Source organism: Polypterus senegalus, chromosome 11, assembly GCF_016835505.1.
Source record: "Polypterus senegalus isolate Bchr_013 chromosome 11, ASM1683550v1, whole genome shotgun sequence".
NCBI lineage: Eukaryota > Metazoa > Chordata > Cladistia > Polypteriformes > Polypteridae > Polypterus > Polypterus senegalus.
Genome location: NC_053164.1, coordinates 163,800,124 through 163,815,070, shown reverse-complemented (window position 1 = coordinate 163,815,070; position 14,947 = coordinate 163,800,124). Strand labels below are relative to the sequence as shown.

At 36.3% G+C, this 14,947-nt stretch overlaps 1 protein-coding gene across 4 annotated transcripts in view; it reads right to left on the bottom strand.

Annotated features, from left to right (window-relative positions):
- prr5b (proline rich 5b (renal)) overlaps positions 1 to 14,947 on the bottom strand; it is a 145,654-nt gene that overhangs the window by 48,475 nt on the left and 82,232 nt on the right. For all 4 annotated transcript variants that reach the window (XM_039770001.1, XM_039770004.1, XM_039770002.1 and 1 more), the window contains one exon: positions 12,065 to 12,113. In XM_039770001.1, the coding sequence (XP_039625935.1) occupies positions 12,065 to 12,113 (49 nt within the window). The remainder of the gene's footprint in view (positions 1 to 12,064; positions 12,114 to 14,947) is intronic.

Below are 14,947 nucleotides of genomic sequence, written 5' to 3'. Positions count from 1 at the left end.
ACAACAATAATGAAATAAACTAGTTATACTAACAATCAGAAGGTCAGTGAAAATATGATGAAATTCTTACTTGCATGTCTCCTCAGAACACTTGACAACACAGCACCAATAAAGATCTATACCCACACAGAACATCCATTGTTAGTATTAAAAAAATCTAAATACATTTTTTGCACAGGAATCAATTGGAAAGACAAGTCAAAAACTGTGTACAGTGTACAAGTAATCACACAGGACCGCAGACAGCACCAAGTGAGAAATTGAACTGGCATAGAAAAGCTGTGAATGGACAGTGCTATAAAGGGAACTGAAATCACTAGAAAAAGCTTTATTGAAAGTAAATTACATCACAAAAGTAGTTGGCTAATAAGACACATAGGGTCAAATATGGAAAGTACATTTTTAATTTCACATGCTAATTAAAATGCAATATGTCGCCTGAACTCAAAAACTTCTGTTTTCCTTATCTGAAATAATTATCTCACCTCACTCCTTTATAACTTTTTAATCTCCAGTATTTGTTGTCATTGTTGATTTTTCTCTTTCCTGCCTGCTTCACATTGTAGAATATAAAGACACAACCTATGAATACTGCATTTTTGTACTATGCCTGTATCCTCTTTGTTTCACCTTTCAGAATTTGGCACCATTACCAATAAGCAAACCTATCGCTAATCATCATAAACCTACAAAGTCTCTGTAGATACAAACTGTATTTAAAAATGCAAAACAAAAGGAATCAAAAAAACTATTTTGGTAACCCAGTAAAATACTTACTTTTTAAAATAAAAAAATATGGAAATTGTAATGCATATGTACATACTGTACAATGCACATAACCATTTAATAATAAGCAGAAAAACCAAACACATGGTGCAGGGTGACAGCTGCCTGGCCTACAGATGCCGCCTGGAATCATGCATCACAGGAAAATTAATGCAAGGAATTATTAAGAATAAGATTGAGCAACACAACACACGCAAGGATAGGAGTTATTCTGAACAGTCAGCATGGGTTCAGAAGAGGGAGACCATGTTTTACTAACATGCTGGAATTCTATGAGGAGGCAACAAATACGATCAAAGTGGGGTATTATCTTGACTTTCAGAAAGCATTTGATAAGGTGCCACATGAGAGGTTGGGCATCAAACTAAAAGAAGTGGGAGTTCAGGGTAATGTTTTTAGATGGGGGCAGGATTGGCTCAGACACAGGAAGCAGAGGGTGATGGTGCGAGGAACCTTTTCAGAACTGGCTGATGTTAAGAGTGGTGTTTCACAGAGGTCAGTGCTAGGGCCGCTGCTATTTTTAATATACATACATGCTTTAGATAGGAAAATAAATAAGCTGGTTAAGTTTGCAGATGATACCAATATAGGTTGCTTAGCAGATAATTTAGAATCCATTATATCATTACAGAAGGACTTGGATAGCATACATGCTTGGGCAGATTTGTGGCAGATGAAATTTAATGTCAGTAAATGTAAATTATTATAACATATGAAGTAAAAATGTTAGGTTTAAATACACAATTGGTGGTTGGAAAATAGAGAGTATACCTTATGAGAAGGATTTAGGAGTCATAGTGGACTCTAAGCTATCAACTTCCCAACAGTGTTCAGAAGTCATTAAGAAGGCTAACAGAATGTTAGGTTATATAGCACGATGTGTGGAGTACAAGTCCAAGGAGGTTATGCTCAACCTTTATAATGCACTGGTGAGGCCTCATCTTGAGTACTGTGTGCAGTTTTGGTCTCCAGGCTACAAAAAGGACATAGCAGTGCTAGAAAAGGTTCAGAGAAGAGCGACTAGGCAGATTCCAGGGGTTGAATTATGAGGAAAGATTAAAACAGCTGAGCCTATACAGTTTAAGCAAAAGAAGATTAAGAGGTGACATGACTGAAGTGTTTAAAATTATGAAGGGAATTAGTACAGTGGATCGAGACTTGTATTTTAAAAGGAGTTCATCAAAAACACAGGGACACAGTTGGAAACTTGTTAAAGGTAAATTTCGCACAAACATTAGGAAGTTTTTTTTTTATACCAAGAACGATAGGCACTTGGAATAAGCTACCAAGTAGTGTGGTGGACAGTAAGACTTTAGGGACTTTCAAAACTTGACTATGTTTTTTTTGAAGAAATAAGTGAATAGGACTGGCGAGCTTTGTGGGGCTGAATAGCCTGTTCTCGTCTAGAGTGTTCTAATGTTCTAATTTCACCATTCTTAAGTGAATTCTAACTCTATTGTTACAGCTCTGTGACAAGTGATTAAATTAAAGAGATTATGGAGAACTACACCTGTATGTGTGCCATAATTACACCTGTTCACTATACACTGATTGTGTGAAGAAGAAATTAAAATCAGTACAGTGGAACCTCGGGTCATGAACGTCTCTGAACACATACAAATCGGGTTACGACCAAAAAGTTTGCCAAACTTTTGTATCTGTTCACGACCACACACTCGGATGACGAACAAGCCAGTTTCCCTTCCGGTTTGTATGTGCCAATGATTTCCGCACGTGTTCAGTCTCTCCCTGTACAGTACATTGTTCTCGGGCAGAGGGACTTTACCTCAAACCTGTAATCTCCTCTCCACCCAGTTCCTCCTCACTTCCTTCATGCCAGAACTCGACTCATGCAAGGTTAGTTTTCTTGGTTGTTTATGGTTAGTTTTTGTATAAATTAAGGATTTTTCAAATGTTCATTTTTTCCCTGTGCTTAAAACTCATTAAAAAAAGTGTTTACAGCGAGCGGTTTGTAAGGCTATAGCGTGAACTCCTGTAATGTTAGTTTTCTTTGTTCAAGGTTTTCTCAGTGTTATTCAATGTTTTTGCATTTAGTTTACTATTACACTGTGCATTCTATGGCATAATTAACTATTTTTGTACTTAAAAATCTTTAAAAAAAAATATTTACATGCAGTTCATACAGTCCGGAATGAGTTAATTGTATTTACATACAATCCTATGGGGGAAATTACTTTGGGTCACGACCAAATCAGGTTGCGACCAGTGTTTTGGAATGAAATACAGTCGTGACCTGAGGTGTTTTGCAAGATGAGATAAAATTTTTAATACATTTTAACTTGATAAATGAGAGAGGTCTTGCAATACGAGTAGTATGTATATGCTTTGTCTGCTTAGCGTCACATGGGGATTGTGGGTAATCGTTACCCATGCTCGTTCTCAGTTGGCGTGCCTCATTCATGCAGTCAACATCCGTATGAGCGTATACTGTTTACTATAGCATGGTGACCAAATGTGTGTGTGCGCTGTAACGTGCGAGTCCCAGTCATGCACCCCAAAACACGAGGCTAAGTCTCAGTACTGTATTTTAGCAAAACCAGCTTTATTCAGCGTGAAACAAACAGGAACAGTTACTTATTGTAGCGGGATCTACCGCTCTCCTATACAGAGACACAGCAATCAGGCAGGGTTGTGACCAGGTTTTGTGGCTAAGTAATACTGTGCTCTTGCATTTATAATGTTCCTTGCATCATCCATCGATGGCAGGCGCTTATAGCTTGACCACAATCTTTTCTGATTCTCTTTTACAGCGAACTGCTACAGCGTTGGGATCCTGCGGTTGCTTGCTTCGGGACACTTGCGTGTTGTCCCGTTGGGTGAAATCCCAAAAGAGTTTAGAAACCTTACAGTGCATAAAGCATTTTTTTATTTTGTGTCCAAGTGTAGTGACTCTTCAGGCAAAAGCAATTGTCATTGGATAGGTTTCCTTGTTAAAGTCTCAAAAAAAAGAAAAAGACACCAGTGAGCCAACAGATAGCAGTGATTCCGTTAGTTAGAGTGAAGATTTTGTATTAGTCATTTTTATATAAATATTTGTGGGTTGTGAAGCAAATTATCTGAGTTTCCATTATTTCTTATGGGGAAATTTGAAATACAAATGCTTTGGATTACAAGCATGTTTCCGGAATGAATTATGCTCGCAAACCGAGGATCCACTGTATAACTAAGGTAGATAAACTTGGTGTAGAAAGCTAAAGGCTCTTTTTGGGTCACTACTAAGCGACTTGAAGATGTGGTCCTTATTATCCACAATGGTTACATACAAATTGTGTACATGGCTTAATTTTGGAAATGACAATTTTCAATTTTCATCCTGTAATGAATATTTACAGTAAGTTTTATAATAGTTTTATATTAGTATCGTACAATATCCATGTTGAAAACCACTCAAACTTTTCACTTTTTCCCCTGACTACTCCAGGATCTCAAGTTTTAATCATAACACTGTCTGTGTAGAGTGTCCAAATTGTTCAAGTGGATTTTCTGGATACTCAGGATTACCCCCTGTAATGTTGTTGGAAAATTGTGCATTTACAGTATGCTAAATGTGATTTATAATATTTAATTTGTGTGTTTTATCTTGGGCTGTGTTTATTTTAGAATTATTTAATTAATGATTCTTAACTTGTGGGCTCTGATCTCATGTGGGAAATGTTCTGTAACTGAAATGGCAGGCAGGTACAAATGACCTCATTAGATCATTAATATACATGAGGTGGTTTTCAAAGAGTGACAAATTTTGGAAGTAAATGAAAGTCTGGGGTGTATGCAAAATAGATATGGACAGGAATTTTGGGAAAATAAGTATAAATTGCCAAAGTGTTTCACTGTTTATTAGAATGTATATGTTTAAATTAAATAAAGGGACTAGTGTGTGTCTGCTTGTAAAACAACATGTGAAATGGAGGCTTGGGACTTTAAGAAAAACATGTTTTGTGTCTAGCCAAATGTAACTTATCTGTTTTACCACATTTTGGCTGAAGCAATATCTTACATAAGGCAGTCAACAAGACACTATAAATACAAAGTACAGTAGACCCCCGCAAAGTCGCGGTTCAGGTTTCACGGACTCAGTCATTCACGGGCTTTTCCTTAGTACCTAACTATTAATTGTTAGCGGAAAGCGCAAATATCCTCCTCAATTTTTTATGGCTTTTTTTCGTGGCAATACAGTGCTGTAGAGAGAACAGGAAGCAACCGCTGAGGAAAACACTGTTTGGGATGATGAAAGTAGCCAATCCGAGAACGTTATTCATTTCTCCTTGCTGCTGATTGACTGCTGCTCTGTGACGCGTCTCCTGGTGAGTGGGTTTACCACCGCTGAGGGAAACGCGGTTTGGGATGGTGAAAGTAGCCAATCCGAGAGCATTATTCATTTCTCCTTGCTGCTGATTGAGTGTTGCCCTGTGACATGTCTCCAGGTGAGTGTCCTTGTGTTTTCCATTTTGTTATTGTTTTCATTTTGTTATTCTTAAACGAACAAGATGTCGCTGAAACGTCCTGCGCCTTCTAAGACTTCTGGCTCTGAGCCTAAGTGCCAGAAGCAGTTTAAAATACTCCAGGAGAAGGCTGAAGTACTTGATTTGCTCTGGGAACTAAAAAGTTATGCTGCAATAGCGTGCCACTATGGCATTAATGAAAGCACTGTACACTACATAAAGAAGAGTGAGGCAGCGATCCGGAGTACTATATCTGTAAGTTTCTGTGATAGTGCCATAAAGGTTACGACCGTAAGGAATAAAAATATTGTCAGGTTAGAATGTGCCTTGGCATAGTAGATCACTGCAGGAAGAAAAACATTCCCTTGGACGGTAAACTCATCCATGAGAAAGCACGGAAATTGTACCAGCAGTTCGCTACAGGAGACAATGTAGAAGGTACTGAAGAACCGCAACCAGGACCATCAACAGCACCGGAGCCTGAACATTTTCAAGCCAGTAAGGGATGGCTTGATCGTTTTCAGAAGCAATTTACAAGGGATGATTGAAGCATGGATCACTATATGGTTCGGGCTCTCACAGTTAATAATGGCATCGATGCTGCCATTCCGACATATAAAATGCTCCTTGCCACCATGAAGAAACAACGACAGCAACTTCCCAACACAATGTTCCTGAAACCTATAAAGAAAAGCCAGCATGAAACCCCACCAGAAGAAGACCCATCCAAAGATACAACTGAAGAAGAGGCGCCACCCGAGGAGTTTCAAATCCTCTGCATCGTACTGCACAGCTACTTCATCTTCATCATCGATATCATTCATCATTGGTGAGTACCCGTACATTTTACTGTATTTTAATTAAATGAAATTATTATGTATTTACTCTACTTATAACAAAGAAAACGCGCTTGCATGAATTACAGTACATATAGCGGTAACATCGGTATTTTACGTTCTAGCACCGCGGGAGACATAGCAGTACAGTACTGTACAGTATACAGATTTACCGTTACATTCTGTTTTTAGGTAATGTATTAAGGTAATTTTTTAGGTAACATATTAATGTATTAAGCTGAATTTGCAACAAAATTAAAGTGCTTTGGGGGCATACTGTATTTAGGGTTTAAACTATAAAAATAGCCATTTAAAAGGCATTTTTAACCACATCCAAAAGTTGCGGTTTTTCACAATTTGCGGGTGCTCTAAGAATGTAACCCCCGCAAATTTTGGGGGTGTACTGTATTTAAAAAGGCAATGCCAGAGAGACATCATAAATGCCATGACTTGGGAGAGACAGAGAGAGAGAAACAATTGCCAAAGAGAAGACAACGTGGTCAGATTTTGCCATCTACAGAATGCCCTTGCCCCTTTGCTCCCAAGCTTCACCTGGTTTAAGAAAACAAAGACTGCAACAACCAAAGCAACAGCGACCTGATATGAAGCTTGCTGTGTGATCTTGATCTAAATTGTTCAGGTTGTATGTTTTCATATCTAACTTTTACACCTGGTTTTTCCTACAAATAATCTTAAGAAATGATTGAAATGGTCTGAGTACTGCTTTGCTGAAGTACCCTGTTATTAACTGACATTTAGCAATGACTGATGATCATTAATGAAACAAACTGTGTTCATTTAGGTTGTGCACGTTCAGGGGTAGATTGTTAGATTGTCAAGCCCTTTCAAATGTAGCCAAGGGATACAAAAGCCTGACAGAAGTAGCCATTCCTGGCCTTTGCTAAGGGATTCTGAAGTGTAGCCCTTTCAGGGCAAGCAATCTGATGATGGATCGATACGTAAGGGAATCTTGGACAATTTTACACCACAAAACACCTCCCACATTTCATAGCCATTGATGTTTGGCTAATTGGCACTTCTGCTGTGCCAATTATGTGTGCTTGTGAAAACGTAGCTGGCTGTTGCCTTGTGTGCAATGCTATAAGCAGGGCTCTAGCTCACTGTTACCATTTAACAGAAAATAAAGATGTAAATCTAGCATATAGTAATCTGAATTATCACTACATTTGTGATGTTCCTGCATCAGCTAGATTTGTAACAAATTGTACTGTAAGGTAGAATGACTATGTGAATACAGAATATAAGTACATTCATTTATTAAGTACAGTAAATTCAATTGCAATACACTGAAATATATTTGTATATCTACATAAATTTATTGTTGGGAAAGTAAAATACACTTTGTTAAAAAAATGCTTCCAAGCTGTCATTTTTATTTATTGATGCTTTAGTAGTTTATTAATGGTTTGTTTTCCTAAGGTGTCACCAGAATCAGCCATTGATAAATCAACACTTAGAAATATCTTTAATTTACAAAATAAAACTCAAGATGACATACGTTTTTCATATGTGCAGTGCAAAATAAAGTACAAGATAACTATGAATTATACTTTTGATTAATATTCATGTATCATAAATAACTAAATCATCATTGTAAAATAATTTTGATATCAACATTGTTACAGCTAAACTATGAGGAAGAACATACTTTCTTCTTATGTGAGTTTTTTTTTCAAAGATGAATAATTGAAAATCAGTATTTGATGGATTCAGAAAATGTACAATATTTGAAGAAAACGAGGCTGTATGATGAACTTCAAGTGAAATGAAGCATCATTTTTAAATTGGATTACTTAAGTCTACTGCTAAAATTAGTCATTAAAAGGGTTAAAGTTAAGACAGGGTGGGTGACCAGTGGACAAACATGAGAGTATGCATACTGCTAAATATACATTAGACCACTGAATGAAGGTTGTTCACTCAGTCATCTCCAAGCCAGTTGCGGCTAGATGCTCTCTTTATTTACTGTATATAAAAACTCGCCTGACGAGGATGGCATGAATCCAAGTTCTTGTCCAGCCTAAACTGTATGGCCAACATTTTATCCATTTTAACTGACAGATTTCAGGTAAACAGCCTAAGTTTGAAAGTCCTGTCATATTGAATAGAAATGTGGTGTATTCTGAGAAAGATGAAAGGCAAAGCAGGACTCAAAGTATTTAATATAGTTAGAATATTAAGTAGGACCTCAAGCAACTTTTGATTCCTGTGGGAATCGACTTAAGCTTGTGTGATAATGAATTAGTATCATTTTCAGTGTTTTGAGAAACTGTCTGCTCCACTAGCTGAAAAAAGCCAGGCATGTATGCTTACTTGGGCAAGAAAGTGAGAAATGGAGCTGACTTTATATTAGACTTTTTTCGAAAAGCTCAGCTCAGTTGTAAAAAATGGAAAACTACAAGGAGTCTGGCAGGTAAACATGGACACTTAAATGGAGCTTGTGATAAACTGCTGTTTAGTTGCTGAACACGTGAAAAATGAGCTCTCTCTTTGGCAAGAAATCATTCATTTTTATTTTTCAATTAAGGGTGTACAATCTTTAAATAAAGAACTGGACCATCTGGGAAATGTCTTTTGGGACAAAATGAAGAGTGCATGGACCTACATAGGTTGGAAACAATAATTCTTTGTACTGCTTATATTTGGTGCTATTGGCCATTATGCAAATACATATGATTTTTAACTAAAACCTTCAACCAATGACTCTACCTAATTGGTACCTGACAGCCAAGAAGTTACGAATGATCATTCCTTGTCGAACTACTGTACAGTCCCTCAAAGGCTTAAGGGGATGCATTTGAGAAGCCGTCTATTGGTGGTAAATTGGGTTAAAGTAAAGGAGTAAAAATATAAATCCCAGTCAGTGAATTAACCTACTGAGTTGAATACACAGGGTAGAATATGGACAATGACAGGTAAGAGGTTACAGATAACAGTAATATAGCTGGTGTTGACATTTCTTCCTATCCTCCACATTAAGAAAAGAACCTAGGAGGTTAGTTGGTACCATTTATGAGAAGTATATCTCACAGGTGCTCTGATAACACAATAAAACAAAGTACAACAGCAGAAACCAAAATATAGTTTCCTCTTCAACTAAATATCTAGCTCAGTGTCACATATTCCAATGGTGTCATTGTTTTTTTTACACACTTTCCAGATTTTGACAACCATTAAGGCCGGAGGTATATATTTTGGATTTTCATTACAAAAGACACGATCAGTGATTGGTAAAATTGGCTGATCACAAAAAATGATTTTTTTCAGCATGTGCTTTGCTAGGCTTTATGGGGATTTAGTTGTAGTGCTCATTTGCACAAGGTATTACAATAGAGTAGCTAGCACATGTGTGTCTTTTTTGCTGCAAACTTGTAAGCAGAGAGCAGTAAGACAGACTCTGCTGGAGACAGAAGTTTAGACTTTTAGCATTTACATTAAAAAAGTGGTGTAATAAACTGAGAAAAAAGAATTAGTGAAGCTGTTTTGTGTAATTAGACAAACAGCAATATAAAAGGCATTTGTTCATTAATTAGGGTATGTTAAATTAATAAAAGTGTTTTCTTAGTTATGTTAAAATATTTGCCTATATATTAGTGCATAGTTATTGGTAAGTTCTATTATAACCCCTACAAGCTAAATTATAAATGAAATATTCTAAGTTTATCTTGTTACCCTCATACTAGTTCCATTCCATCTGAACTAGTGTGGTGCTGAGGTGTCACCCGTTGCATGGCTGCACTCGGGTCCTAACCTGGGCTCCTGAGTTGGTTTGTCATGTGGTGGGTGCAGCAATGCGCTGCATCAGCGCCTGCTCCTAACCTCCTCCTCCTCCTCTGACTACAGACTAGTTCAGTTTATGATCTGCCTTGCAGTTCCCCTTGGGTTTAATAAAGTATCTATCTATCTATCTATCTATCTATCTATCTATCTATCTATCTATCTATCTATCTATCTATCTATCTATCATACTGAATGTACTGAAGTGAAGCCTATGTAAGTTTGCCATAGAGATATCACACAAGTTTTAAGTATAAAAAGTAACTAAAGTTTAATATGAGAAAGCTATGATTGCAATAAAATAGAAACAAAACCTTTTTTTCCCTTTTTTGTCTTTTATTCTGCGTGTATAAAAATTCTTTTTTCTGAATTTTTGTTATTTGTTCCTTTTTAAATTTTCACTAAACCTTTCTAAAATTTATTTTATTGACTGAGAAAATTCTTTTCTCATGCATTTGACCATACCTTGCCAACTCAGGGGCTGCTCAGTTTTTCAAACCTAGAAAAGACATGGCTATTGGCAAGAAAAGCAACTTTAATGAATTCAGACCTTTTTATTTTGTCCTTTAATTCAAATTTGGATGATGAGCAAACTTGTGTTAAGTACAGAAGTTTGCATTTTCAATTACATTACTGCACAGGAAAAAATAGGTGTGTTAGTTTAACAGCAAAGTGTGTTTATTTTACTTCAAAAATTGTTAAGCATGTTAGCCTTATATCTTCTTGAAAAAACTCTTGTGAATATTTGACAGACTTTCAGCTTTATTTAAGCATTCATACTGTGTTTCTTATTTGTTTGTGTATGCATAAAGTATATGTTTTGGTAAGAAACAAGTACTGTATTGCACAATTAAAATGGTAATCCATATTTATCATTATACCTCAAGAATCTCTGCCTCTTGACAAACCCTTTCAACTTCAAAGGATCCTGTCACACAGCTTCTTAAATGTGGTGGATCAAAGCAGCAAATAACATGTAAGACCTGTAGAAATTCAAGCTTGAAATACAGCCCAGGTCAAAACCCTTAGCAAAATATGAAGATCTCCAAGACATGTTGCCAAGCCAGTGTATAGTGAATGGAAAGCTGTGAACACTGAAGTCAGACCTTATGTTCATAGGTCTACAACAGTAATAACAGATATTTCTATCAAAACCCTCATTATTAGTTTATTAGTTTTATCTGTTTATTAGTTTTAATTACAGATATGATAATTCTTCAATATTAATAGATACATTCTGAACTACTAATGTAAATAATTAAATAAATACTCAAGGTTGTGAGATATCCTAAAATCTGTTTAATTCCATACTCTGAAATTCTATTGAAAAGACAGTCTTTCTTACCACCCCAGTATACATGGGTGGGCAAAAGCAAGCTTACAGCTGTATGGATGGAAAAAGGCATGCAGGTTATGATTATTACAATAGCTTTACTAACTCAAAACAATGTCACAATGGCACAGCAAACTTGGGTACAATCTCATAAGTGCTAAACTCTGTGTTTTGCACACTCACAACTGAAAACTTACTTTGGCTCACCCCTGTATATAGGAACTAGATCTTCATTCACTACATAAAGCTGCTCTGACATCTTCCTATAAATGGTTATTTGAACATTGTGCCAAATTAATATTGCAGTCTCTCTCTCTCAGTGACAACAGACATCGAATGTAGGCAGAATTACACTTAAGCCATCCTGATTCCATCATGAGTGCGTAATATGCCTTCATAATCTACAGATTCCATATCACTATGTAGTACCATGACTCTTGGATATGCTGTTACAATCTTATCCTGCCTCTGCAAAGTCAACAAATGATCATTTTAACCAAAAAAATGCTTAATGATAAGGAAAAAAGGTGAGGCAGGTATTTGGGCCAAGAGTTTTACGTGTGCCACTATTGTATATGCTAATGGAACATACTGAAACCATTTCAGCTTTTGGGACTCTTTCTGCCTTCAGAGACTCATACAACATTCTTCCTAACTAATGCTAAGAAAGTGGCAACAGAGTTTAAAAGGGTATACATCAGCAGAATATGTAAATAAGCTTATTCACCAAAAGCAGCACAGAAAAATTAAAAGGTTAGCAGTCTGAGAATTAAACATACTTCACCTCTGCTGCATTAAGATAATTTTTATGTGTGGTAACAGACAACATGCATGACGTGTCATAGACTTACTTGGAGATACTCTGTAAAAAATGATCCTAGTTCAGTTTTCAACAATCTCCTGTAAAAAAATCAAAAAATATCAGTTCAACAAAATATACCAAAAGCTTTATTAAATAACAACGTAGTTAATATGCAATTTATTAATCCCCCTTCTAAAACAAAACTACATATTCATTTGGCTGAAGGCTGCACTATACAGTCTCAAATCTTTGATTAGCCTTCCACTATACAGATCTGTACAACCAGCTACTGCAGTAAAATCAGCGTAACAATAGAGGATTTCAACCAACCTGAATAACAAATTTGCCATTGTGTATGTACAGAAGCATCAAAGAACCAGAAACAGCTTTTAACCCCAGGAAGTACAAAGTATTTTATATGTCATAAATACTGAAACGTATCCTGATAGAGTCACTGATATTAATGGAAAGCTGAATTTTATATTGTGGAATTAAATACTTTGGTACAGCTGTCTGCACATTCATGCACACATTTGCACCATTTAAATATCTCTATGTTTGTATTGTAAGTTGCAATTTACACTGTATGCCTGCAGTTTCCCCTTTTTATTAATTTAATATTTATTAATGTTATCTAGTTCCCCTTATCACTGTATCCATGAGACAGCAAATAAATATTCCAGAGTACAGTATGGCTAAAAGAATATGACCTTTAGGTTAAACACACCTACCTCTAGGAAGTTTCACACTCGTTTGGTACAACGATTAGCAAAGATTGACTGCTTTTTACACAATACAAACTCAATAACTAAACTAATTTGCTTGTTATAGTAAAACAGACAGATAAATAGATCTTTATTTGCCTCATTGAGGATATTTAACTTTTTAGAGAATCTCAATAAATACATAAATCCATCCATCCATTTTCCAACCCACTGAATCTGAATACAGGGTCACACGGGTCTGCTGGAGCCAATCCCAGCCAACAAGGCAGGAACCAATCCTGGGCAGGGTGCCAACCCACCGCAGGACACACACAAACACACCAAGCACACATTAGGGCCAATTTAGAATCGCCAATCCACCTAACCTTTGGATTGTGGGAGGAAACCGGAGCACGCGGAGGAAACCCATGCAGACAAGGGGAGAACATGCAAACTCCACGCAGGGAGGACCCGGGAAGCGAACCTGGGTCTCCTAACTGCAAGGCAGCAGCGCTAACACTGCGCCACCGTGCCACCCAAAATACATAAATATCAGTACAAACAATAACTACAAGGAGATGCCCCCTCAAATGCATGCCAGATTACTAGGGTGTTGTACTATGTTAGCCATTATAAATGTACTGAAAAGTCAAGCAAAATGACACCTTTTATTGGCTAACTAACAATTACATCTTGCCTGAAGAGGCCTGAGTTGCCTTGAAAGCTTGCATATTGCAACCTTTTTAGTTAGCTAATAAAAGATATCATGCCAGATTACTAAAAAGAAAAAATGTCTAACTTGGTTAAAGATAAAAAGAACAATCAGAGTGATACATTATAAAAGCATATTGTCCTTGGTACAGTATCTAAGAGCCCCAATACCATTTCTTGACATAATTCTGTTGAATAATTCATTTGAATTAGTTGTTGGAAAAGCATTCAACTACATATTGTTTGCAGTGGAATGTAGTTAACTTACTTTATTGCTCAAGGTGGTTGAAATCTGGATGAGTTTTTAAAATATCACAAGTGCACTCAGTCTGACTAAGCTCATTGCAAAGAAGGTACATAATTCTTTGAAGTACACAGGAATTACTTCCTAATTATGCTAAAGTATTTAAGATCATGTGATATGTAATGTTCAAACTCATTACTGCATTTCGATTTAGCAATCCATACTGCCATTTACAAGCTTTATGTTTTGATCTATGATTCTAGAATTTACCACGCAGAATACCAAGACAAAATACCCAACCACAGTTTCATCTTGGTTCTTAACAGTCTGTGACTTCAACTATATAAATCAGTAAGTTCTGAAAGGCAGCAATGCATCAACACATAAAAGAAAGAGTAGGAAATAACTTTACTCATTAGAGATTTCAATTTATATTAAACAGATTACTAATGCAGCAAATAAGCAGTTATTGGAATAATAAAGCATTAACAAATGTATTAAGGAGTGGGTTGTCAATTAAGTTAAAAAAAAAGTACTGTGCAAGAATTCGAGTTCTAGCACTAAATTAAATAAAAAAAAAAACAAACTATTCAATGTGATGACCACACCCACAAGAAAAGAAAAGGTAGCTGATAGATATTTCAGACTCTACTCAATATACCACCCACTTCACATTATAGGGGGTCCAAGCAATTTAGAGACTCTGCTTTTATTGTTGAGATAAAACATACTTTTAAGATACTGATGCCCAGATTTAAAAGAATATGTAGAAAAAGTTCCTATTCAGTGATAATACCCATCCAGACTGAGAGCAGCAATGCAATTTTGCAAAGAAAAACTTTAGCAGCAAACGCTTACAAAATTTACTAGGCTCCTTGTGATAAATAGATTGGATTCACTCGATAAACCTCTAAGAAGAAACCTGAAAACATTAAACACATTCAGATCTGCCCTTTTCTCTTTGAAGAAAGGTGTCAAAACAACACCTAAGGAAGTTGAGAGAAGAGTAATAGAAACCTTTTTTTTTTAAACCATACAAACTCTAGCTGCCTTTTACACATACAGTATACTATACTAGCTGTGTTACCCAACTTTGCCAAGGAATCTTTCTACGTCAACAGGCCTCAGTTATAGAGCCATTGGTTAATCAGATGTATCAGAAGTACTATTCAAGAAACAATACTTGAACACTTCTGTAAACAATATTTGTATTTTTTTCTAAGGGGCTAATATTAGTTCGGTTGAGCTGCTTATTGTTTAACATGCTACATAC